At 45.6% G+C, this 22,694-nt stretch overlaps 1 protein-coding gene across 3 annotated transcripts in view; it reads right to left on the bottom strand.

Moving 5' to 3' along the window:
• The window catches only part of EFNA5 (ephrin A5), a 308,508-nt gene that overhangs the window by 10,131 nt on the left and 275,683 nt on the right, over nt 1-22,694 (bottom strand). For all 3 annotated transcript variants that reach the window (XM_051853591.3, XM_002713956.6, XM_089313091.1), the window contains exon 3: nt 128-193. In XM_051853591.3, the coding sequence (XP_051709551.1) occupies nt 128-193 (66 nt within the window). The remainder of the gene's footprint in view (nt 1-127; nt 194-22,694) is intronic.

Below are 22,694 nucleotides of genomic sequence, written 5' to 3' on the forward strand. Positions count from 1 at the left end.
TGTGGATATACAAAACAGATACCACACAAGATCTAACAGTAACAAAGTTTTACCGCTGTGGACCAGACCACAGGATAAAGCATGCGTGCTAAAGCCACCCTTGGGAAGCTCATTCTGGGGAACTTACTTGTTGGTCTCACAAACACTCTGAGCTTTAGACAGGACCTTCTTCCATTATCTGGGATGGCAGAGGCTGTGGATAAGACAGAGGGGGCAAGAGAGGAAGAAGAAAACAACAAGAGGTTACTTTTCATTATTTGCACACACAAGTGCTTTACAATACATTCTTTCCTAAACAAGAGGAAACAAACTCGCTCATTTCAGGCACTCAGAAACAAGATCCTTCAGCTGAGTCTAACTACGCTAAAAAGGCCTGGGGATGGGGGGTTGTGGTGGAGGGACTCGCACAAGTTCACTGCAAAGGGAACTAAATTAAGTTTATTTTGGTGCAAAAACATGTTGAGATCCACGCATGGTTTTTTTCATGAAAAGTATTTTCCATGAACCTTTGGAAAGACCCTGGGCCTTCTAGGCCGGTACCTTTTCTTTTCAACACAATAAAGAAGGACTCATGCAAGAATGTGGATAATCTGCGAAGAAATACTTTGGATTTTTATTTCAAAGGCTCTTCCATTGAACTTGCTCTGTTATCAATTTTCCCTAAATCGAGAGGATAATGCCTGAGCCCTGTGGCTTTCACAGAGCTGCTCTTCCTGCACACTGCAGGCAAAGGGGCCCGCCAGAGACCCAAGGAGAAGGTGCTGGCACAAGCCAATAGCAGACAGTGTGCAAGGCCGACTTGAACGTGACCTCAGGGAGAGGCGGAAAGCGGAGCTTCGTCTGTCCTAAAGCCTGCCTGTCGGGGCTTTGCAGGTAATTCAATTAGAGGTTTGACTCCAAACCTGGCCCCACGTTCTGCGACTGCATCAAGCCCAGCCACTTCCATCATGCTGTTATCAGGACAATATGCTATTGAGAAAGCACTATGTTGCAATGGTACATTGATTTTCTTAAATCTGCCACAGAGAAGGATGGAATTAATAAAGCAGGCTTACCAAAACATGACAACGTGGTTCAAGTTATAAATCATTTGAGGAAGAAACTTTCTTCCCCTCCTCCAGATAATAGGACTGTAAACTTTCCCTACGTTTGAAAGATTACCCCCTCCCGGGTCTCACAGCGTAATGTCAAAGGGATTTCCGAGGGCAGGGAGACCCTTCACGTCCACATGTGTTTACTAATGCGTTCTAGAAACGACCAGAATTACAGAAACAAGGCCGCATATTTTCCTCCCCACATACTGGCTTCAAGTGGTTTCATTGTTCAGGAAAAGCAGATGACATCAATCAAAACACATATGGCGTACAATGCGTTCGGTAATACCCCGAGTGACAGAGCGAGGCTCGGCCTTCTACGTGCCTTCTGTAAGTCCAGAAAACACGACTGCTGATTTTGCAGGTGACAGGGTTCAACATGCAAGCACCAAACTCATTTTGCGTGAACCTCTTCGTGTAACCCCAGATCCAGGTAACTGCGGAACTTGGAGCAATTCACCACCTAAAAGCCACCGAACAGCAAGGCATTCTCAGAGCCCCCACACCCCGCTACACCTATTGAAAGCTCTAGTTTAAAGACAAAGATGTCGAGGGCCCTTCCCCGGCTCCTGTGGTCACTCTGACAAGCGGTGAAGAAGCGCTAACAGCTGGCTTGGCTGTGGGCTTTCATTAAATCAAAGTCGGAAAACCGTCTTCTTCTGACATTTACAGTAACTGGTGTGTTATTTAGGGCACAATATTTGCACTCTGTGGTTTGATCCAGGAAACAGGGTCCTTCCTGTGCACCCCAGCTGCAAGTGCACCTGTCACAAACTCCACTCGCATAGGTGACTCCACTCATTACAGAGACCACGGGTTCTAAAGCGAGAGGCGGTGTCGCAGGGCTGTTTATGCGGCTGCTCCGTACACCAGGGCAGGGACAACTCCTGGCCAGCCTCCTGAATTTGATTTGCCACATGCAAATCACTGATTTTGGGGATGACACTGCCAGATAAGCAGTCTTAAAGCAGGATCAAATGTTTCATTGTTTTGGTGAGACACTTCTTGGATGTGGTATAGGTTTCACAGATTTCTGATTAGGAGAAATAAATCGAGTCTCTAAAAACTATTGTAGGGCAGGTTGTAATAACCAAAGAGCAGCAAATGATAAACCAGCCAGAAAAAAAAAAAAACAAAAAAACAAAAAAACAAAAAAACACAGATTTCCTTCTTTCTAGCTCTCAAAGATAGACATTAGCGTTAGCTACCTGGTGAGCTACTTTCTTCCACAAAAATGAAAAAAACAGCAACTGCATTCATATGAGAGGGGTCTTCAAAAAGTTCATGGAAACACATCTTATGTAAAAACTATGCATGGCTTTCAAGAATTTTGCAGTAAAATAAACTTACTTTTTATTTTTTAATTTAAAAGTAAATTGTGAAGAGTGCCAATTGTTAAATCAACAACGGGAGTCACTGGGTACAGGCTCCCCACGTAGGATCTCTGTCCTTAATGTGTTCTACTATGAAACTTAAAAACAACACTACTAGTCGAACAATACCCTATACCTTGTGCGGTTGTGTGGGTGCAGCCTGTTGAAATCCTTGCTTAGTAAATACTAAGTTGATCTTCAGTATATGAAGGTAATTGAAAATGAAACTTGACGAAGGGCGGGATGGGAGGGGGAGTGGGAGAGGGGAAGGCCACGGGAGGGAGGGAGGTTGGGGGGGAAGCCACAACAATACAAAAGTTGTACTTTGTAAGTTCACATTTATTAAATAAAAAAAACTATATAACAAACAAAAAAAAGAACTTAATACTTCACCCTTTTAGTATTTTTTATGTTCTACTTAAAACTATTGGTTGAACTCTGTAATTAATACACAATTACTCTTAAGTGTTTAATGCTATAACTAGTACTCAAATAGTATTTTACACTTTGTGTTTCTGTGTGGGTGCAAACTGTTGAAATCTTTACTTAATATATGCTAAATTGATCTTCTGTATATAAAGATAACTGAAAATTAATCTTGATGTGAATGGAAGGGGAGAGGGGGTGGGAGAGGGGAGTGTTGTGGGTGGGAGGGAAGTTATGGGGGGTGGGGAAGCTATTGTAATTCATAAGCTGTACTTTGGAAATTTATGTTCATAAAATGAAATAAAAAATAATATATATATATATGAAGTAAATTGTGGGGCCATCTCTGTGGAGCAGAGGGTTAACACCCTAGCTTGAAATGCCGGCATACCATATGGGCACCAGTTCCAGTTCCGGCTGCTCCTCTTCTGATCCAGCTTTCTGCTATGGCCTGGAATAGCAGTAGAAGTTGGCCCAAGTCTTTGGGCCCCTGCACCCACATGGGAGACCCAGAAGAAGCTCCTGGCTCCTGGTTTTAGATCGGCGCAGCTCCGGCCGTTGCAGCCAATTGGGGAGTGAACCAGCGGATGGAAGATCTCTTTCTCACTCTCTCTGCCTCTCCTTCTCTCTCTCTGCAACTCTTTGAAATAAATAAATAAATCTTTAAAATAAATGAATAAGTAGTTGATTTGAAAGACAGAAAGAGTGTGCTGTCTTCCATGCATTGGTTCACTCCCCAAGTGCTAGCAACAGCTGGAGCTGGGCCAGCCCAAAGACAGGAGTCCGGAACTTCATCTGGGTGTCCCACATGGGTGCAGAGACCCAAATACTTGGGCCATCATCTAGTGCCTTCCCAGGTGTGTGAGTAAGGAGCTGGATTGGAAGAACTGGAAAGAGCCAGCCCTGGAATTAGGTACTCTGATAGGGACATGAATTTCCCAAGTGGTGGCTTTTCTCAATACGCTGGAGTGCTGAGCCCTAAACTTACCTTTTAACCCCACTCTTTCAAGAACTTTTTGAAGTACCTCCACATTTATATAAACTATTTACACTTCTCTTTCCCACCAAGCTTCCCCATTACCTCTTCATCTGCTATCAGCAGAAAAGCTGTAGCAATCACATCAGGAATGACTTGTGACCCTGCTTGATTTCTTACCCTAATCCTTGGAAAAATGTACAGAGTATTAATACGCAATGTGATACGTGAGTACACGACCCAGATTACCATAAATGGTTGACCTGAACTCATGGAACATCTTCCTAAGCCTCAGTGCCAACGTCAGAGGGAGCCTGGCCGGCTCAGCATAGCTCAAGCTCTGTATTTACCATGCCGAAAAAAAATAAGGCCAAAGAGGGGACAACCTTTTCCATAAGCCAGCAAAAAAATAAAAAAATTCCATTTTCTGAAATGCAAGGTTTAAAAGTGTAAAAGTGTGGCTTCACTCCTCTGTGCCCAACAGCCCTTGGCTGACAAATGTTAGCTGACCTGACCCAACTTAGATATACAGGTGGTTAATCTTTAGTGATATTTACAGACACACAGCAACGCGAAAGCACCTTAGCAGTCATAGGTAAACAAGGCACGGGGCACAAAATCACAGGATAACCTAAGAATGGAAACACGCAATATTCCCACAAGCAAGCCACAAAAGAAAATCATCTGTGGATCACGTAGGAGCCAAAGAGCCCAGCAGAGCTGAGGATGGAAGTGAGAGAGCTAAGACTTCGCATGTGGCTGGCTCCTGTCTGGAGGCAGATAACACCAGGGCCTGGGTTTCTAGTGACGTACCACTTTGTAAGGATTAGCATCATCTTTACCAAAGTGGAAATAAAATGTAGGTACAATTTTACATAGACATAAATTATTTACAAAATCTGTGTGCCAGAATGCAGTCATATGTCCGTACATATCTGAGGATATTACAAAACGGTCGTGGAAAAAGGAAGCTACCCGTCTTTTATCTGGGTGCCCAACACGTGTAACATGTGTATTAGGAAACAGCCAGGCATGATTTCAAAACTGTTTTTTGCACTGAAATACATTTATACTTGGAATTCTAGTTTTCCATGAGCTTTGTGAAGTGTCCTCGCAGAGTGTATGTATTTCTTGATTTCTTGTGCTGTTGTCCTTTGAAAGTGGCCATCATTGAAAACTGCTACTAAACAATTGCTAACACGCACGACATGCTATTGCAGCTTCACCCACGGCTTCCAGCGCTGGGAAAATTCCTACTCCACGCAGCTTCCGTGTTAGAGGCTGTGGGTAAGACACACTGTTCTGCCCTCGGGTTGTGCCCATCCCAGTGAGGACCTTCATCTGAACCACAGTGCCCAAGGTGATGACTGAGGTTTAGCTGGGGGCCAGTCCAGCCTCAGGAGCAAGTGTGAGCTTCATCTGGGGGAGTGAGGATGTCCCTAGCATGCTTACTAGAGAGACTTTTTAAAAATAATTAATGTAGAGATTTTATTGGATTTTAAAGTTTATTATTTTAAAGGCAGAGAGAGAAAGAGAGAGGGAGCGAATTCCTCTCCACTGGTTAATTCCCCCAAATGCCTGTGGTAGCCCAGGCTGAGCCAGGCTGAAGCCAGGAGCCTGGAACTCACTCCAGGTCTCCGAGGTGGGTGGCTGGGATCCGAGAACTTGAACCCCAGTTGAGGCCTCCCAAGGTGCGCATTAACAGAAAGCTGAACTGGAAGCAAAGGTGGGACTTGACCCCAGGCATTCGGATACGGGATGCAGGCTTACCCGCTGCGTGACACGGCCTGCCCCACCACCGGGACCTCTGTGGGAACGTCCACAGGTTTCCAGAAGCCAACCAACAGTAACTGGGACAAAAGAATGAAAACTTGTTGTCCCTCAATACCCAAACTGGAGCTCTGGCAACCAAAAGGAGCTATTATCTGCAATAGGTTAATAAAACCTAGGCCTGAAATTTTCCCATAAAGAGAAATGGATTTTCCCACAGAAAATTTTCAAATTAAAATGAGGAATGTCTTAAACAGTTGCCATACAATCTCAGTTCACATCCTTGACTCAGTTTCCTGCTGAAAATGTACAATTTGGAGTCAGGAAATTAGGAGTAGGGATATGGGGGCCCATTAAAATAAGCACAACCTCCCATTCCATTATCTTAATAGCAACTTTATAAATCAACCCATCGGGCCCTAATGAGCTGCAAAGCACCCATCAAACTTTGCAACACATAATGAAATACAAGCTGAGGCCCCTCTGCTTCTCTGTGTTTAGAGGCCCGTGCTAATAAGGCCATGAGGGCCCTTTTTCTTCCCCGGATTCCTTAACCTCAGTTAGGGGGCCCTAAGTTCAGCCATTCCTGAAAACCCAGTCCATTGGTGGCTCAGCAATCAGGCAGTTCCGTACACCAAAGGGTCCCTAGTCAATGCCCCTACAAAGGAAATTCTAAAAGCTGAATTCAGCATTGCAGATACACGTTAACAATCACACCACAATTCCCTAGAGGTCTATTATTCAGACACAGCAAGAGAACATGGGCATGGTGTCCTGCTCGCGGCAGGCAGCTTGGGACACGGCTCTCAGCGGTGGCCACCTCCCTGTGTAGCCACTTTCCTTGGAGAGGCCTGCAACCACTAACTTGCTTCTTAAATGAGTAGGGAACAGCAAAACAGATGCAACGTCACCTGTGTTGCAAAAGACTACAATTTCCTTCTTGCTAAGGAAGGGGGGATCTATTGTGTGATTCATAGTGGAGACGCCGGCATGGCAAGGAGGGAGGAGGCCCTCCAGCCAGGAGCAGGCAAGGAGCTGAAGGAGGGGAATGAGGGAATGATCGTGGGTGTGAGTGGACCCTTCTCCTCGGAGCCTTGCAATGACTATCCCTGCGAGAGACCCAACACCTAGCAAAGCTGCACCTGGCTCTTGATCCAGAGTATGAAAGAACAAATGTGGGGCTCATTTGTTAATCAAGAGCTACCACGTACAAGCTGTCTACCAATAGATCTGAGATCCAGGGCTTCCCATGGCAGGCTTAGGACTGAAGTCTTGCAGAGCATCCTGGCTCCCGCAGGGAGCTCCACCCTCACCCTACTGCCATGGATCTCCCCGCAGGTTGCATTTCCAACCTAAGCCACCGGGTCCCTTATGGGCTTGCATTTCCAGCTGCTGTCACAAGTCCACTTAATGCATGCATCGAAGAGAAGCGATTGTAACTGCTGTTGAAGCCACACTACAAGACATAGCTATCCGTTCTCACTCTAGGATTTAAAAACTGGCTTTAATTTTCCTTTCCATACAACTTAGTTTGTGTTTGTTAAACAGAGTCAACCTCTGTTGTTCTTTGCAATTAGTGTGATGCCTCACTCTAACTCCAAATGGCTGGGAGAATCTAAATAAATTTGGGTATAGGGTATGAACTTAAGACAATGGTTTTCCTTAACTAAGAGAACCAGAATGCCAAAGTGAGCTGTAAAGACATCAGAAGAGAAAGGATCTTAAAGGAATTTAAGGCTTCTCTTACCACCAAAGAACTGCTACCAATTAGTTTTTACACAGGTCATCAAGTCAAAGGCAAACATTATGGACTTTGGGAACTGGAAAGCTGCCCAATGATCAAGGTGACAAATCTTCTAGTCCATCCATGAAAAACCAAAAATGCAGCAGGAGGGGGCCTGATACTGCATTCCGCCAGCCTTCCGGTACCTGCCTAACCCTCTTCAGTCTCAAAGCTTGATGCTTAATGCCAAAATCCGTCTGTTTTTAGTGTCCTGTGTCAATCTGGTTACTTTGGGAAATTTTATTTTTAAGATAGTCAGCTGCTTTCTTCTTTTTAAAGAAATGAGTGGATGTGGGAGCAGGACAAATGCAGTTTTCCATTACGTTTGCCACGGGCAATATTTCTCAATTCGTGCAAGTCATTAGCAGGGTCCAGTGTTTCCTTGCAGGCTTTCTATGAGGTTTAACATACAATATAAATATATGCAAATGAAGCAGGTGAAGGTGGAATTAAGCATTAATATTCCCTTCCCAATAAAGGCTAAAAAGCAAAGCCCATTTACATGCAGGGTCCTACTGGAACTATCTCCTAGAATTTAACGAATCAATAAAATCCATTTTCGTGGATATGGGTGGAGGGTGGGATCAGCAGTGGTGGGAATAGCAGTGAGGTTAACCAAAGCCATATGAACATCTCAGAAAATGGTTACCAGATTCCCCGAAAAATCCTTAAAACAGAAGTTAGGCCTCTTCTTAGGGAAGAATACCCCAGTAACAATTTGCAACTGGCTTGCTGCCCTTTTTTTCAGTTTTGTTTTAAAAAAAGCACCACTAAATTTTCATCAGCAGAACAAAAATCAGCCGTCACGGTGGAACACATCTCTCCGGTTCTACCTGCGGAGATTCAGAAGTTCACCGCTTGTTCATCACAGCCCTGGCTTACCAGGCTCGCCTGCTAAGAGCTACCATAAGGAGTTCGCGAAATTTGCCAACACATTTAGTTCTGGAACCCTCAGTGACTCAGGACCAAAATCCCTGGCAGGCGGAGAGCCCGGTGTACAACTTGAAAGGAGGTTACTAAGTGAAGCAGAAGGCTGGGGAGAAATGGAAACATCGGGAACTCTAGACAGGGCGCTGGGGAAGTGTCTTTCCACAAACTAGAAAGGGAAAAGCCTCGTGTGTTTCTCCCAATATAACAAGAAGGGCAGGAAAACATACTCCGAGCTAAAGCTTGATTTCAACACCAGGGAACTGTAACAGGAACAAATAATTAAAGTTTAGGGCAGGGAGGTAAAATCAATCCCAGCTGTGCAGCCTCAGACAAAAGGCAAAAAGAGAGGCACCAGCACCCCACCCGGAGCTCCCCCTACAAAAAACAAAAAAACAAAAACAAAACCCCCTCCCCAGGCAAAGTTCTCACTGGAAATGCTAACTCGAGGATTTTTTAAATTCCAGCAGCTAAGCCTCAGTGGATCAATTACTTGTTCTTAGCTGCCTCCCGTAAATAGCAGAAGGCAAATTTCTTTCTACTGATTTCGAGGAATAAACAGGACCCGATCATGCCTTTGGACACATCTGCAGCTCAGGGAGGCTCCGGCAAACATGGCTGGGACGTTAGGTGTCCCCTCTAAGAAGCACTTCTTTTGAGGACAATTTAAGACAGCTTAAGTCAATCTCAGATTCAAAATCTGAACTTCCTTCCTGAGTGAATACTCTAAAGTCACAGTGAGCGAGAGAACATTTAGGAAATACAGTTTCTTACTAGGCATTTTACTTTTTTTTCTTCTTTTTAAAGAATCTCTGAACAGGAAAAATAAGCTTCCTATTATTAACTCTTGCAACTATGAGAGTGCTTCCAAAACGTTATGGAAAATGGAATTAAAAGGTAAGTTTACTTGGTACAACAAACTTTTGAAACCCATGCATGAGAAGGGTTTTCAGAAAAATGCATATGTTCCAAAACCTATGCGGAAATTTCAAAAGATGTTTGTACCAAAATAAACTTATCTTTTAATTCCAGTCTCCATACACTTTTGGAAGTGCCTTGCCTAAGGCCACCCCAGTTAAGAGCCAGTCAGAGGCCTTTCATGTCAAGTGGCTCTCCCACATTAGTGGTGTTTTTGGTGAACCTGCTGTGCCAGATAGGAATTGTGTGCTAAAAACAAAAACAAACAAGAGGAGCAGCTCTATTCCATTAGAAAAATTCTTCAGCGGAAGCCACATAATAAAGGCAATAACAGTAAAAAACAAACAAACAAAAAAAACTCAGACCAAAGGCAGAGTTCCTAGCATCCCACCAACAGGAATGATTTATATTATTCCTTCTGCAGGGCTCCAGGCCACAGCCTATGATGTGCTGTCAGGGCAGACTGTTAACTGGTAAGCAAGGAAAGCCACAAACCCCATCACTCATTCGCAGCAACAGAAACAATGTCATTATCCTAGAGCACTAATGTAGCATGACAGTAAATTACTAATAAATCATCGAGTTAATACAACACAAAGAAGCTCCCAGAAAAAAAGTTGGAAGTTCTCGGAGCCTTTCACAGCCCTTGCGTCCCTGTGCTGCCTGGGAGGGTCCTGGCCAGGCCCTTGGTTGATGTGGGTGTTTTTCAGCACGCGCACAGTGATGCTCTGAACTTTCTCCTTCTGCGTTCTGCCTCACTCTGTGGGTGCTGAGCCAGGCGCGTAACCCGCCGATGATGCTCGAGTTTCCTCATGAGTCTCCATCTCAAAGCAAATTTGAAGTATGAGCTCCTTTAGAGGGGGCCATCACATGATACAGAGCACCCAGGGACTCAGGCCTAGGATCCTACATTTCACTCCTCTGCACTCTGACATCCTCAGCTCTGTGCTCGCTGCTTGCTTGGACGGGGGACTTCCCCAGGCAATGCCCCAGCCGGGACGCCTGAGTGCTGAGCAGGGTGATGGGGTGGGGCCCGGTCTGGAGAGTGGGGACACAAAGTCGTTCGTGGATCATTAAGGAAACCAAGTGTCCAAGTGTGACCCTTTGTAGCCTAAGTGTGAAAAAACTGGATTCGACCACTGTTTCAGTTATGGGAGGGGTCTGGGGTAGAGGGGTGGGAAGAGGTAATGGAGGTGTTTTTTTGAGGAGGTCACGGGGGGGTGTATTTTGAGAATTAGGGCTCTGGAAAACCCTGTTCCTTTCAAAAATCGTGCTAAGATTCTGTGACTTCTTAATTCTTTTTCTTTTCTTTCTTTTTTTTTTTTTTTTAAGATTTATTCATTTATTTGATGGGGCTGGTGCTGTGGTATAGCAGGCAAAGCCTGTACCGCCAGCATCCCATATGTGCGCCAGTTCGAGTCCTGGCTTCTCCACTTCCTATCCAGCTCTCTGTTATGGCCTGGGAAAGCAGTAGAAGATGGCCCAAGTCCTTGGGCCCCTGCATCCGCATGGGAGACCCGGAAGAAGCTCCCGGCTCCTGGCTTTGCATCAGCCCAGCTCCTGCTGTTGCGGCCAATTGGGGTGTGAACCCATGGATGGAAGACCTCTCTCTCTCTGCCTCTACAACTCTGCCTTTCAAACAAATGAATAAATATTTTTTAAAAGATTCATTTATTTATTTGAAAGGCTGAGTTATAGAGAGAGAGAGAGCACGAGCGCCTCCATCTGTTGTTTCACATCCCAATGGCTGAAATCACCAGGGCTAGGCCAGGCCAAAGCCAGGAGCCAGGAGCTTCCTCCAGGTCTCCCACATAGGTGGCAGGGGCTCAGACATTTGGGCCATCCTCCATTGCTTTCCCACATGCATTAGCAGGGAGCTGGATTGGAAGTGGAACACCTGGAACTCAAACCGGCACCCATTTGGGATGATAGTGGAGCACACAGCAGCTTTTTACCAGCTATGCCACAATGTTGGGTCCCTTGTGACTTCTTTTTCTTAGGGACTGACGCTGTAGCACAAGGGTTAAGCACAGTCAGCATCCTGTATGAGCTCCAATTAGAATCCCCGTTGCTCACCTTCCTATCCAGCTCTCTGCTAAGGTACCTGGGAAAGCAGTGCAGGATGACCCAAGTGGTTGGGCCCTTGCCACCCATGTAGAAGACCCAGAGGAAAATCCTGGCTGCTGGCTTGGGCCTGGCCCAGCCCCTGCTCTGTGGCCATTTGGGCAGTGAACCATTGGGTGGGAGATCTCTCTGTTTCTCTAACTCTACCTTTCAAATAAATCAATAAATCTTTAAAAAGCAAACTGAGTATGAGCAGGCTATTAAATTAAAGGGGTGGAATGTGTGCCTGTGTCTGACCTAGCAGGTAAGCCATGGGCTAGGATACTTGTGGCCTGTACTGGAGTACTTGGGGTCGCTTCCCAGCTCTGAAGTGCCTACAACAGCCAGGGATGCTGTGCTGCTGTGCACAAATGGTGCCCACTGCACTCTTCAACGCTCCTGCACATGACATTGGAGTAAATACCTACTGATGCAAATCAGTTATTTCTTTGTTGTTTTCTTAACCATGTCCCTCCCTCCTGTCGATAATTCCTGGCGGTTACATAAGTACCTGGGCAGGGATAGCCATGCTCTCGGGCTGCAGCCTCCTAATGGAACCCTAGGGGCCTGAACAAATGAATGTTCTCTCTTTAGAAGGCTAAATTTTACCAAGGAGGCAATGCACATTTTATTTCATTCCAAAAATGCTTTCTTTGATGACAGTTTTTATGTGAATGCAGAGAGTGAATAAAATCAAAACCTATCTTAGGGACTAAATTCTACTTACTCGGGCTCTCTCTAAGCAGGGCCGTGCCCAGTGAAATTACTGGCTGCCTCTTCCTGTCCATCACTCCCCAGTACGGCAGCCGGGGTCTCCCATCATCTGGCCTAACCTTGGTTTCTTTCCTTATCTTTCCCACTCTTTTCAGTTCACTTGAATAGATAGTCCCAATAAGATTGCGCCCCAGAGCCTGCAGGAAACTCTGCCTTTTCTCATATGACCTTTTTGTTGCCTCTCAAAATGCCAGCTTCTTCTGGCCACTGGAGATATGTCCCCATTTCTCCAACACAATCACTCTCTTCGGGGTCCTTACAGGAATCTGTTTCTGTCTCCTTAATATCCCGAATCCTGCCCCTAGCTTCCCTGTGTTTTGTTTTAGAGTTGCTCTTACACCTTCTCTCTGCCACTGGAGATGCAGGTTCCCAACGGCCAGAGCCATGCCCGGTTGCTGAGTTTTTGGTCCTGGGGAGTTCATGGCTTTGTTCACAGCAGGTATTCAATAAAGATTCAAAGAGTAAGTATGAAGACTTAAAAAAATCTGTCTAGCTGCACATTTTTTGTTTTTAATTTGGTGAGGGAGGGAGAGCAAGCATTCCCATCCACTGACCTAATCCCCAAATACTCATTAGTCCTCAGCTGGAGCCCAAAACTCAATCCGGGTCTTCCATGTGGATGGCAGGACCCAACCACTTCAACCACCACCTGCTGCCTCCCAGGGTGTGGAATTGGGAGTGGAGCTGGGACTTGAACCCCGGCACTCTGATATGAGATGTTGGCATCCCAACCTGCTCTTCATCACAGCACAAACACCCTCCCCAGCTACATATTTATTGTGTTGACCAAACACGTACCACAATTTAGGATTAGAACAAAAAGAAAAATAGAAGAGTGGAAGCAAATGCCAAATACATTTAGAAAAATTTAATTTTTTTCCTCTCCCATTTTCCTGGAGAACTCCCCCTCTCTACAGGATCCTTCTTGTGGAATGGTCATGGAAACTGACCTAAGAGGCAGCCGAAGCCTTAATCCCAAATTCAAGCAGGGAGCATTTAAATGTGTGGAACAGCGTGTGGCCTCAAGAAATAAGTGAAAAGAACGTGGGTGCCACTAGAGCCACAGAATCTAAGCAAATGACAGTGTGGGTAGGGGTTGCAGGCCCCTCTAGTGAGCAGGAAAATAAAGGCCTGGGGAGGTTAGGGCCCAGGGGACAATGGGTTTCTTTAAGCAATGACAAATAGCAGCACTGGGTGAAGAGGCTCTTAAGGGTGGGGTCATCCAGTCCGAAGTCCCTGTGTCCTTAAGAAGCCTTGGCAAGTTAAGGCACCGCAGATGGGAGAAGGCAAGCCCCCAAACTGTGCTGAGAGCTACAACTAGCCTTCAACCACGGCGGAGTTGAAAAATGAAGTACAGGCGTTTTTAAGGGAATCCAAACCACACGACTGGTATTCCTTGTGAATGCGGAACTTTCCAACTTTTAAAGTGGAAGATAACTTTGGCCAATTTGAGAAAAAGGTCAGACATGTAATTCCAATTTAAATCACATAATAGAGTAATTGATTGAGACTGGTGATTAAGGGAAATCTTAGGTTTACATGCAGTTTCAGTACATTTAAGAAACCTGATAGTTCATCATATTTTCAAGTTTAATTTATTATAATGATAAGAACTACTTATACTTGGGAAGGTTTTACACTCAGAAAACCGAGATTTTAAAACAGTTAAAGAAAATCTTTAGGTTGACTTAAAATGATTGAAGGAGTTCAATGAACTGTTTGTCAATGGAACCAAATATTTTTATTTATTAGCTTTACATATAGTATCTGATTAATAAGCTAATTTAAGTAGGCTGTTTGAGATTTTTTGGAAGATTTCTTAAAATTTTACTTTAAGAAATCAAATATCAAATTTTAAATCCAAGGCAACCTTCTGAATGACCTTTCCAGGGTGGGTGGTGTGGTGCAGTGGGTTAAGCTCACATCCCATATCACAGTGCCTGGGACTTTGTTCACTTTTTTTTTTGAGACAGGCAGAGTTAGACAGTGAGAGAGACAGAAAGAGAAAGGTCTTCCTTTTCTCTTGGTTCACCCCCCCCCAAATGGCCGCCATGGCCGGCTTGCTGCGCTGATCCAAAGCCAGGAGCCAGGTGCTTCCTCCTGGTCTCCCATGCAGGTGCAGGGCCCGAGCACTTGGGCCATCCTCCACTGTACTCCCGGGCCACAGCAGAGAGCTGGACTGGAAGAGGAGCAACCGGGACAGAATCTGGAGCCCCAACCGGGACTAGAACCCGGGGTGCTGGCGCTGCAGGCGGAGGATTAGCCTAGTGAGCCACGGCGCCGGCCCACTTTTTTTTTTTTTTTTAAGATTTACTTTATTTTATCTGAAAAAGTAACAGAGAGAAAGGGAGAGAAAGAGTGAGAGTGAGAGTGAGAGTGAGAAAGAGAGAGCTCTTATCTTCCATCCGCTGGTTCAGTCCTCAGATGGCCGCACCAGCCAGGGCTGGGTCAGGCAGAGGCCAGGAGCCCAAACACTTGCACCATCTTCGTCTGCTTTTCCCAGGCCATTAGCAGGGAGCTGGATCAGAAGTGGAACAGCCAGGGAACGAATTGGCGCCCATTTGGGACTCTGGCATCTCAGGCAGCAGCTTTCCCTGCTACGCTACAGCACTGGCCCTAAGGTCCACTTCTTCTTTTTTTTTTTTTTTTTTTTGACAGGCAGAGTGGACAGTGAGAGAGAGAGAGACAGAGAGAAAGGTCTTCCTTTTGCCATTGGTTCACCCTCCAATGGCTGCCGCGGCCGGTGTGCTACGGCCGGCGCACCGCGCTGATCTGATGGCAGGAGCCAGGTACTTATCCTGGTCTCCCATGGGGTGCGGGGCCCAAGGACTTGGGCCATCCTCCACTGCACTCCCGGGCCACAGCAGAGAGCTGGCCTGGAAGAGGGGCAACCGGGACAGAATCCGGCGCCCCAACCGGGACTAGAACCCTGTTTGCCGGCGCCTCAAGGCAGAGGATTAGCCTAGTGAGCCGCGACGCCAGCCAAGGTCCACTTCTGATCCAGCTTCCTGCTAACGCGCCTGGGAGGCAGCAGGCGATGGCTCAGGTGCTTGGGCCCCTGCCACCACATGGGAGACCCAGATGGAGTTCTGGCTCCATCTGCCTACAGCTTGGCCCAGCACAGCTTGTCATGGGCATTTGGGGCTTGAACTAGGGATGAAAGGTCTCCCTGTCACCCTGCCTTTCAAATGAAAAATCTTTAAAAAATACTCTTCCCTGGGGACCAAACACTGACATTTCACACACCAAACAGTCAAATGGATCTTTCCTTTCAGGTCAGGGCTCTGATGCTGCTTCCTAAGAAAATGCCTCCAGAGGCACCCAGCCAAAGGCTCCCTCTTTCTCTAGCCACACCCAGCCCCCTGAAGGTCATGGTGTACTTGGTAGTCATAGATCTGCCTGTTTTCTAGTTTGCTGTTTCCTAATTAAGCTGGAAGTTCCAGAAGCAGGGCTATTTGTTGTTTTACCACCACACAGTATTTCCACAACCTAATATAGGGCGGCCAAAAATTGTCTTTGAAGGAAAGCATAAATGAATGGACTGAAAACTGAGTGAGCCAGAAATATGCAGGTCCATGTATTACAGAAGCTAAATAAAGGTACCAAGGGGTTCCCAAAACTGAGATCTTCACAGATTGACTCGCCGTTCTTCTCTCTCCGTAAATATTACTTTTCTATTTCCTCTGGCTAACGCATGGAGCAATCTGCAGCCAGCGAGATGGAAACTTCACTGAGCTGATTGCTGCTGCAAACTTTCAAAGAGATTTGTTTATGATTTGATGTGCCAGAAACCCTAGGTTAGCAAGCAGGTACAACGCAGAGGGCAGCAAAAGGCTGACAAATTACAATTGTAACTTTAGTAAGAAATACACTTGAGATAATAAATGTAAGAAATAGATACTAAGTAAGAAATATATTTGCACAACAGAGAAAAGGATAACTATCCTTCAAGGTAGGTTTCTCTTTGTAAAGTAACGTGTGGAGTTAACATACAAAAACAAGTATTCTATCCGTTAGCCACGATACTAATACCTATGCTTACTCTAACTGCCATATTAATTAGGAAGAGTCGCTGAATTTCTTGGCATTTGGGGACAACATTTATTCTATTTTTTCCTCTGCCTAGCCGAAGAGGATTCTTGGGTCAATTTATCATTGTAATCTAGGAAGTCTCGATTGAAATTGCCTTAGATGTTTGCTAATTACAAAACTCAATAGGGGCTTTCCCTTATTTGGTGCAACTTATATTTCTATTCATTAACCCCAGTTTTGCAAAGATTAAAAAGTTGGAATAGAAACAACTCAGGAGTCAGAGGAACAGCCCCAGCCCCATGATGCCTTCCGATGCTTCAAGTGCAAACGCCCCCCTTCTTCCTCATTACAAATCAGCCCTGGTTTCGGGTGGGAACGGGGGAAGCACGCACTGTGAACTTGCCAAATACACTATGCTACCGGGAGATGAGCGATGAGCGGGTTCCGCCCCACCCCCACCCCACCCCCGCTCGCTCTATCAGGAAAATTTATGTCAATCTGAGTTACCAGGAAATCAGGATTCTGAAGGGCTTTTTCCAGGGCCAAGCCCCTGGGTTCAGATCCTTTCATTGCGGTGAAAAGATCATTACCAGGCTGCTCGGGGAAGTGGGCCCTCCTGTAAGTGTGCTCCTTTGTTATGAATATGGAACAGATGGAGCCAAATCTATCTGCTCTGTAGGAACAAAAACACTTACAACCCAGCTCTCTCTATTAAAGACTCTACTTAGCTCCTTTATACCATCGGCTTTCTGTGCACTGCTGTGAGGTTTTGACTTTATAGAAAAAGGCACTTCATAAAAGCAACAGTTCTTCCTCTTAAACCAAAGTGGCCTAAGAACTAAAGAAGATGAATACAGGGCTTCCGCCCCAGGACTCCTTGGAGATATGCAGATATTCAATTAGGGGTGCGTGCGTGCGTGCGTGTGCGTGCGTGCCTGTTTGCGTGTGTGTATGCAGGCAGGGGGATGACTGGATCCAATTCTAGTAAATGTCTGCATTAAAACAACATGAAAATATAGAGGCGAGCGATGAAGATGTCGTGTTTCTCATTAGGAGGATGGCATCTAATTGCTCGAGCATAATAAAGTGCCAGGATTTAATTTTGTATGTATCTCTGTAAGGCCGGCCAGGGCTGTCTTGAGCAAAAAATATGACTATGCCCGATGAACTCACGCGGGTAAATATAATTAGTAATTAGGAGCGTACCACCAAACAAAGGCTAAGTGAGGTTTCCGCACCATGACAAATAGCAATCGTTACTTGCAGTCTCACGTCCATTTGCTTTTATAATGCGAAAGAAGTAAACATTGCAGGTGAACCGGAGGCATGGGTGATTTATCACGCGGACATGCAAGGGCTATCCCTCTTCTGCGCTGTCACCAAGGCGAGTGCTGGCAGGGCTGGCTTGGGACGTTCCCGGGGCTTGGCACGAGGGGTGCACCCCGCATGGACACTGCCCACTGCTAGCCACGGGGCCAAAGGAGTGGCTGCCTGATTGCATTACGTGTATTATACTGATACATTCAAAGCCTTCTGCCTCTTGGAAGATAATTGAAAAAAGAAATTCTGTGGCAGGAGGCTTTGATTCCGACTAAATCAAGTCTCGGGGCGAATTTCCTCCGCCCGTGAAGGCACAGCTTGCCTGAAGTCGTAACCTTTGTGGGAAGAAAGGCACGGGCCTTGAAGCAGATCATGAAGCAGATGTTTTATGCCAAATCAGAGTCTGGGGATACGTAGGCTACTGCAAATAAAACTCTTCTTCTGTCTGTTCAATCATTTCAATTCCCTGCAGTGTGAAATATGAACTTGCCAACAAATGGCCAGCGTGCTGTGCCTCGCAGCAGGGAGGCGGAAAGTGCCACAGCTGTGCCAGAGCCGGGAAAACTGAGACGCGCCTGACATGTTCATTAGTTCCCTCTACCGCGGGGCTCTGAGCCAGGCCAGCCTCCGGAGCCCCGCCCTGGGAGGCACAGGCAGTGCGACTTCCACCCCCAGAATGAGACCCGCAACTCTCCGGAGCCAGCGCTTTGAGGACCCCGGAGGCTAGTCTTTAAAAACAGGAAACCGAAGAGCAGATCTTCTCTGGGCATAAGTAGCTCGAAGAAAACAAATAAATAAATAAATCAGGTCTGCCAATGAGGACAGTGTTTTTTCTGACTTTGTGGCCTGATCTGTATACAGTTAAAAAAAAAAGAGAGACAGAGAGAGAGAGAGAGAGAGAGAATTATGCCGTGTGACAAAGCACCTAGGAGAGACAGAAAGGACCCAGGGAAAGCAGCTGGGTCAGAAAGATGGATCTGTGGAAACAGCCTGGCTCACCTGTTGCAGGTTCCTTCCAAGGCAGAAAAGTACAGCTGGGCCGACAAGTTCTCCTCTGAGGTCCCTTGCGGCCCAGGGCGTACAGGTGCAGCCTTCCCACGGTGAGCCTCCATGCTAAAAATCCCACAGTCAGTCCTATTGTGAGATTTTTTTTTTGAAAGGTTATCCACGTGGTTTCCAGTGCCACATTCTTTCAAGTTCTAATCAGGAGCTCCCTAAATAGAAGTCATTTGCATCTGTAAACACTCCCTTGCTGTAGTATTTAGCAGACTCTTCTCTTTGTGCAGAGTTATTTTAAAGGGAAAATAAACCTTAAAATGGAACAACAAGCCAGCATGAGCATTAAAAAGGTAAATCAGAGGTTCAAGGCACCCTGTCGCCCCTTTCTGTCATTTATTAAAATTGGAGTTGCTCAATCTTAAAATAGCTCAGAAACAAAGTTTATGTTGGATGATGGATTGTAGGACTACGACTCATGTAATCCAATGCATGACCTAAATCAAAAGGACATTTTCAAGAAATGAAATCAGTTTGAAATAATTTGTTATTCTGAAATGAGGCCAAATAAGTACACACGGTTCAAACTTAAAATGATAGACCATTATCACAACCAAGGGGGAGTTCTCATTAGCGTAGTATTTCTGAATGAATGTTGCAATCAAGAAACCTGCTGTAGGATGGTCACCAGTGACAGAGGAATTTACTCTCAAGACTCATATTTTTGTTTTTGGATTCCTTTGGAACCAGTGACTCTAGAATATTATTTCTTTATCATTTTACTTGACCAAATACAAATTAGAAGCAGGAAATTACTTCTTAATTGACATGGAGCTGGATGGGAGGGAACTGTATCTGAGGATGCAAAAAACCAATAGTATTTTTGTAACAGCACTCATTTATCTACTATTTCTGTGCACCAGGCCCTTTGCCAGGTTGACTAAATTTAATCCTCAGCACAGTTCACCAAGGTGGGTATTATTAGCCTCATTTTAGGGACAAGGAAACGGAGACTCAGAGGGATAAGGGGTTGGCTGATGCTAAGCACTGCCAGTGGAAAGCAGAATAGACTACTCACGCCAACACTTTCTTCTGCCAAGATGATACAACCTCAGTTTACAGTATAAATCATACTTTTCTGCACATCTGCCCTACTTCAAATATTTGTTTCATAATTTCCCAGAAGCTCTTAAAAGTCCTTCCAAAGATGTCTGGCGGGGGGTGGGGGGAGGTGGGGGCAGCGTAAACTGGGTCTAACTGGACTGTGCAATCCTACACATTGGCAAGAGGTTTCAGTGGTGGTGGGGGGGGTTTGCTGTGGAACCCTGTCCTCTGCATATTTCCTCATCAGGAGTGTGTCAAGAAAAATCTAACCGAGGGACTCCTAAGTACCCACATGCACCACGGGAGGAGGAAACAGTAACTTGTGCTCCAAAAAGAAAACGTGGTGGGAGGAGAGATTTCTGGGTCTGGCCTTGCTGTCTCTGACCTCACACCATGTGCCTTCAATGTGGACACCTTTTGCCTGTTCCCCCCACAAAGGTGCCTAAGCACTGGCCAGTCTGATCAGCAAACCAGCTGACATGGAACAAGAACCAAAAAGTAACTTGGGAAACACCAACTCCTTTTCTCCAAACCCAACCTATGGTAGGGTCTGACTGGGGAAGGGGCTCACTGAAGCCAAACCAACCTACTTTTCACACCTACACAGAGTCATGGGCTTCTTCCTGATGCTTCAGAAAAATAACAGATGCCTCAGCTTCATTCATTACGCAGATTCATATTTCAGTTCAACAAGGATAGGGTTACGGATAGCATGCGCCAAGGGTAACTTTGTATGTTTCCAGTTCCTGGGTTCTCCTGACCACCCTGTATAAAATACTTTATCTGTGAAACAGCAGTCTCCCTGCCTTTTTATTCTCTCTGCTCCTCACCCTGCTGTATTTTGTTTTCCTTTTTTTTTTTTTTAAAAGAATGATTATTTATTTGAAAGTCAGAATTACACAGAGAAGCAGAGGCAGAGAGAAAGAGAGGTCTTCCATCCGCTGGTTCACTCCCCAATTGGCCCTAACGGCCAGAGCTGAACTAATCCGAAGCCAGGAGCCAGGAGCTTCTTCTGGGCCTCCCATGCGGGTGCAGGGGCCCAAGGACTTGGGCCATTTTCTACTGCTTTCCCAGGCCACAGCAGAGGGCTGGATTGAAGGTGGAGCAGCCAGGACTCGAACCGGCACCCACATGGGATGCTGGCACTGCAGGCAGCGGCTTTACCCACTACACCACAGCGCCAGCCCCCTCCCTGCTGTATTTTCTGATGGGACTCACCACCCACCAGAGTTCATGTTTGCTTACTAGCTCATTTATCTTGTTCCCTGTCTCTTGTGTCCAGGGCAGGGCAGGTTCTATCAAAGCAGGGCCTTTCCCTATTTTTCTCTTTGGTATTCACAAAGTCTCAAATCCTCCCTGGCCAGCAGGATGCATGAAATAAACATCTACTGAATGAAGTGAGAAAGAGAGGGAAGAATAAATGAATGGAAGACAAAGCCATCCCAAGAAGAATGCTTGTTAGCTCACTAATCTAACTGAAAATAAAAAGCCCCATCAGTGGAAGCAGGAGTCCAGCCTAGTAGTTAAAGATCCCCATGTCCATATCAGAGTTCCATTCTCAGCTGCAGATGCAGAGAGGCAGCAGTGACAGTTCAAGTAGCTGGGTTCCTGTTACCCACATGGGAGACCTGGACTGACTTCTGGCTCCAGCCCAGCGCCAGCAGTTGCAGGCTCTCTGAGGATAGCCAGGACATAGGAGCTCTGTTTGTCTCCCTGCCTCTCAAATAAATGAATGCAGACTTTAAGAAATCCAGTCACTGAGCAGGCACGTGAATTTTGTTCAATGCCAGCAGGTCCTTGTGTCTGCTACAAATATGAGTAAGTGGCTTATTTTTTCAAGATCGCACTGGCGCACTGTTTGCATAAAGCAAAAAAAAAAATGACTTTCACAAAGCTTTGAAAAAAACACTTCTACTAATAACTTGGTGGTTGTTTCCAAGCCATTCCAGCGAAGGGTGAAGGCAGATGATGGCAGAGTATCAACCAGGCATGAGGCAAGCGCAAGAAGGGGCTGCATTTTTTCCTTAGTGTCCTTTCTGTAGACCATGGTTGGCCTGACTTGGACCTGCAGGAGAATCTCGGCATCACCCATCTGAACACATCCTCAGACCCCTGGGTTTGCGAACTTGGCATCCTCGTAGTTCAGTTTCCTCAATTTACAAGTTCAAGGAACTTCATCATTTTGGGGGAGCCCACGTCGTACAGCAGAGTTCATCTTACTCAGGAAAAGGAGACTAAAGAGGCTGATCTAACGCAGGGACATTTATCAAAAGACAAAAAGACGTGTTCACTCAAACTCATGAGGACGGGACTAGAGCAATGGGACCATCCCCAAAGGTCCTTTTAAATACCGAGAATGAAATTACTGGAATTAAATGTTTAATGAGTTTGTGTTAAAGCTGGTTCTGCTAAAACGTATGTAATGGTGCAGCTGACTTTTTATTTGCTGAGCATATTTACAATGCATGTAAAATCAATGGGTATAACACACTGATGTCCCTTTTATAGAGAAGGGTATAATTTTACTCATTTCAATAACTGTAGAAGGTTATGGCAACTGTATCTTGGCCTCTGACACAGGGATGGTCATAGTTTTGATTTATATTTCTCAACTATATGTCAGAGACACAGTCTCAATTAAGACTTCCTCCTAAAGCAAAGTGGGAGGCACTTCACGATTCTCTGCTTTACGATTCTGTTTCCAGAAAGCACAGGGATGGAAAGTGGGAGGTGTCTCTGATAGTAATTTGAAAACCTGGTGACGTCAGGGAACTGCTCTTTCGTATAAGTAGTTACCAGCCGCTCCACACAGTGTGGTACCGCATCTGTAAGAGTCTGAGGGCAGGCAGGGCCAGACCTACCGCCACAATCTCCCCTCACACCACACACCACACACCAGCATCCCACTAAGAACTTTAAACAATTCCTAATCTCAATTCTCCAGTATCAAAAATTTCATCTCACTCTCAAAGAAATGTTTTTCCCACTCATCCACGGGCATCTTTTCAGGATTTTCAACTATTTTTTTGCTCCTTCTCACCCATCTGATCCTGAAAAGTACATGTAAACTGGATTTTTAGAAATCAAATCATCTTTTT

This window comes from Oryctolagus cuniculus, chromosome 14 (genome assembly GCF_051225735.1).
Source record: "Oryctolagus cuniculus isolate XC-2025 breed Fujian yellow rabbit chromosome 14, ASM5122573v1, whole genome shotgun sequence".
NCBI classification, from domain to species: domain Eukaryota; kingdom Metazoa; phylum Chordata; class Mammalia; order Lagomorpha; family Leporidae; genus Oryctolagus; species Oryctolagus cuniculus.